General features: G+C 36.8%; 1 protein-coding gene and 1 pseudogene across 2 annotated transcripts in view; one reads left to right on the forward strand and one right to left on the reverse strand.

Annotated features, from left to right (window-relative positions):
• Nucleotides 1–345: 345 nt before the first annotated feature.
• LOC112514732 lies at nt 346–1,923 on the reverse strand (annotated as a pseudogene).
• LOC112514464 (protein trichome berefringence-like 7) overlaps nt 1,702–4,627 on the forward strand; it is a 4,356-nt gene continuing 1,430 nt past the window's right edge. Inside the window, exons 1-2 of one of the 2 annotated variants that reach the window (XM_025120947.1) lie at nt 1,702–2,895; nt 3,712–3,870. In XM_025120947.1, the coding sequence (XP_024976715.1) occupies nt 2,108–2,895; nt 3,712–3,870 (947 nt within the window). In that variant the 5' untranslated portion in view covers nt 1,702–2,107. The remainder of the gene's footprint in view (nt 2,896–3,711; nt 3,871–4,627) is intronic. The other variant, XM_025120948.1, reaches the window with a different exon arrangement.

Below are 4,627 nucleotides of genomic sequence, written 5' to 3' on the forward strand. Positions count from 1 at the left end.
ACGTACGCGCCAGTCTCTAATCTTCAGTTTCAGTCTTCGACGTTTGCTGAAGGATCTTTGGTGTGAGTGTTGTTTTCTTGAAGTATCGTTGTCTCTAAATGATTTACAAAGCGAGTTCTTCAGCGATCACTGAACATACTCAGTGTATTGATCGCTGGAACTGAAAATACAGAAACTAAAATACATCAAAAGGAAAAAGGGATTATCATCAAATCACTGAGAGAGAGGATCAACAACCTCTCTCCTTTAATATTTTAATAAATCTCCCTCTCTTTTAATATTTTGATTTGTTTAATTACATTCATAGACCTAAGATCTTCTTCGTCTCCTTCTTCGTCTCTTTCATCAATAACGATCCCCTCCATTTTTTTCATCTTCTTCTTCGACAAAACCCACGATGGTTAACTGTGAGTGTGCTTCACTGAGAACCATGGCTGACAACCGTCGTGCATCAACAGAGAACCATGGCATAATTCTGTTCTCGGCTTTGAAAATCTTTTTGTGCATGTGCATGAAGTTATCTTCTCAAAATGAAAGACATCCAGCGTGAAGAATGTATAAAATTATGCGACAAGACCAGATATCCACCATGGCATGATCATAGCCTTTTTTTGGAGAACTTCTGGCATGACATATGACGATGTACCACTGCCACACTGAGTATGAAGCATTCCTTTGTTCCTCAACTGCTCCGACAATGTAGACAATCCAAAATCGGAAAAACTTTGAGATCTTCGTTCTCGTCTAGGAGGAGATTCTTCGGCTTCAAATCATGGTGGGAGACACTGCGAATATGGCAGTAATGAATGACATTGACCAGTTGCTGGAAATATTTTCTTGTTAGATCTTCTTTCAATTGTCCTTTTGCAACTTTAGCGAACAACTCGACGCCTCTCACACTCCATTACCATAAAGATCTTGGTTTAATTCTCCATAACTTCCTTCAACTGAACGAAGTTAGGGTAGTGGACCAGCCACATGACGACAATCTCCCTGGTGATCTGCTACATTAGACCTTCTTTTCTCACTTGCTTTGTGTTGATAACTTTAACAGTGACACCCTCCGTCGTGACTAAATCTCTCACATAATAAACTTTTGCAAACATTCCTTGGCCAACAACCTCCCCATCTCGTATTTCCCATAGATTCCTTATCGATCTCCGACGCCGGTACGAGATTCCTCCAAAGGATCATTCGTTTTCATTTTTGAAATCTAGGTTTTTAGAGGGTAACTGAGGTTTGTTTTGGTGTATGATGACGGTTAGTTTACATTGAGTTAAGGATGGTGGAAGAACAAATAATTAAATGGAGACTAGCAGTGGCAGTGAGGTTTGTCAAATGTTGATTGTAGAGATGTAGTTTTGTTGGTAACATCTCTATCGGATGGTTTGTTGCTTTCAAATGAGAGGAAAAGATTTCTTTTATTAGAATACTAAAGAAGAGGGTGTTTTTAAAATGGCACATGAGAGTCTAACGGCTCCAAAGTAACAAAGTTTAGTATGAAGGACCCAATCTGTAACGAAATCGAAACCACAATGACCAAAAATGTAATTAATTTATTTGGAGGGACCCATTCTAAAATTATAAGACAATACTTATCTTTGCTTTTAATATTCAACCAAAATCCAGACAAAAATCATTAATTAGTTTCACCAAATTTAGTTTCACCTTCAAGTTACAAGAGTGATGATCGCCATGGCCACCACCACTGTAATTACCAAAATACCCTCTACTTTTCCTCATATTCCTCTCTCTTCTACGCTTCATTTTGACAAAACAATGGTCTCCTGCAACCCCAGTTGACAAAACATTGATCTCCTGGAACCCCAGTAAGATTTCTTGATACATCACACCATTTTTTTGTTTAGTTTTGACCTTTGAGTTTCGATCTTGTATCCATGGTAACCGTTTATCCAGAATCATTGCTGGTTTAACGTCAAAGGTCTAGTTCTAGGGTTTCATTCCACTGCTCATTCCCTGTTTTGATTGAAGAAGTTACTGTTCTACTGATGCTTAATTGCTTGAATTTGGTTAAGGGTTTGATATGATTTTGACAAACCATTTATGGGTTATTGAAATGATTTGATATATTTTGGGGGAAAATCAAATGATTAGTAGAATAGATTCGAGTTCATCTGGGTGTTTTAGGTCTTCATATGTGAATTGGGTACATTGTAAAAGATCTCGTTTGAGGTCAATCAACAGATTCAATGTGATTAGCTCTTGTTTGTTTATTGTACTAGCTATAATTTGTGGGTATGTATACTTGTATGAAGCTGTTCAGCCTGTAACTCTTACGGAAAACACGACCATTGACTCAGAGGATGATTCAAAGGGGGTTTGTGATCTTTATGATGGAACTTGGGTTCTTGATGAAAGATACCCTCTATACAATGCATCCCAATGTCCTTTTGCTGAGAGAAGTTTTGATTGTTTAGCTAACGGTCGGAGAGATAAAGGGTATCTGAAATGGAGATGGAAACCGAAAAATTGTGATATTTCTAGGTTTGATGTTGGGGATACTTTGGAAAAGCTTCGTGGGAAAAGAGTTGTGTTTGTTGGTGATTCTTTGAGTAGGACTCAATGGGAGTCTATGATATGCTTGCTAATGAACGGTGTGGATGATAAAACGAGCGTTTATGAAATCAATGGAAACAAGATAAGTAAAAAGATTAGGTATTTGGGTGTTCGATTTAGGTCTTTCAATTTCACGGTTGAGTTCTACCGATCCGTTTTCCTAGTGCAGCTTGGTTCTGTTCCAAAACGTGCACCAAAGAGGGTTCGATCAACACTTAAGCTTGACGAAATGGATGCTGTTAGCTCGAAATGGATCGATTCAGATATTCTTGTGTTTAATACGGGTCATTGGTGGAATCGTGCGAAGCTTTTTGAAATGTAAGTCATTCTTAGCTAGCTAGCTACTTTGTTGGTTTTGTGTGATTTCTTGTCCATTTTAGATGAATTTTACTCTTATTTTGGATGTTCATTGCATTTTGTTGCTTTTTAATGTTAACATGGCTAACCTTGAGGATTTAGCTCACCCGGTGGAAAGGCTTTGGCCTTTGAGGCTCTACCCTAAAGGTTATCGGTTTGAGTCCCACCAAGGCCAGTGAGGATCTTCCTTGGTATTCTCTAGGTCCCCATGGATTTAGGAACTGGCCCGGATACCCGCGGTTAACAAGAAGAAGAACTTTCATGGTGTTTTCACAAAAATATTGTAGTTTCACGATTATATCAACTACATATTTTTTTGTCCAACTGAGACGCGGTCTCATATAAATTCAAGTGCCCAATAGGGTCCAACTAGTTCACGAAGCTCATCGAAAACGTCCCTGATGGTAGGAATTGAATGTGAGACTTATAGGCCACCCCCGTGGATTGTGAGTCCAGTAGTTGATTGTGTATGCTTTTGTTAGAAAAAAATTCTTTTAAGGTCATGTTTGGCAACCATAAGCTAGCTTATTTTTTGAGCTTTTGAAAATGCTCCTTTTGGTCAGCCATAAACGAGCTTTTTGAAAAACTGCTTCAAGTAGCGTTTCATAAGTCTTCCAATTATGTTATTTAATTTTTTCCTTATGAAATTTTAGTGATCATTCTATTAGAGTTTGCAAAGAGATATGACGACAAAGACAAACTAAAATAGAAATGTGGACATTTAGTTTGAGACAGAGGGAATACCATGCAACACATCTGAATCGGTTTTTTGGACAGGGGTTGTTATTTTAAGGTCGGCGGAAGGCTGAAACTTGGAATGTCAACCATGTCTGCGTATACCACAGCATTAACCACATGGGCTTCGTGGGTCGAAAATATGGTCGATACAGATAGGACCCGTGTGTTCTTTAGGACTTTTGAAGGCAGTCATTGGAGGTACGTTACTGTATTTTTATGAAATTAAACAGTTTAAATATTATGAGCATGGGTTTTAGAAAAAATATGCACATTTTGACTTTCAAGATCAAATCTTTTACCTTTTAAATGCAAAGTTCATGTGCGTTTTTTGCTGATTATAAATCTTGAGCTGTATGTTTCTTGTATTCGTTATGAACTTTAATGTAGTTATTGGTTTTGGAAGTCTTGTTAAGGGGCCTTTTTGATTGTTTTTCAATTAAACCCTGTATGGATTAAACTAAATTGTTGTTTGTTTGTTGTTGAAATAAACTGTCAGAACGATATAAGTCGTGTCAGAAATAAAGTTGAAGCAATCAGTTCACATCAAGCCTTTCCTATGGATTAAGCTAAATTGCTATCTGTTTGTTATATTGAATAACTGGTTGAATGATATAAGTTGTATCAAATATGAAGTTGATTAATCTGATTAAGCTGTCTTTATGGATCAAGTTAAATTTTTGTTTGTTTGTTGTGCAAAATAACTGTATGGATGATGATATAAGTCATATCAAATAGGAAATTGAATTAATCAGTTTTCTGTTAGGTCTTGTATGGATCAAGTTGCTAAGCTAATTGCTACCTGTTTGTTGTGTTGAATGGCTGTTTGAATGATAACCCGTATCAAATATGAAGTTGAATTAATCAGTTCTCCATTAAGCCCAGTATAGATTAAGCTGTCCTTATGGATCAAGCTAAATTGTTGTTTTTTTTTTTTTTTTTTTTTTTTTTTTTTTTT

The sequence above is a fragment of the Cynara cardunculus genome (genome assembly GCF_001531365.2).
Source record: "Cynara cardunculus var. scolymus isolate 2C chromosome LG 6, CcrdV1, whole genome shotgun sequence".
Lineage (NCBI taxonomy): Eukaryota > Viridiplantae > Streptophyta > Magnoliopsida > Asterales > Asteraceae > Cynara > Cynara cardunculus.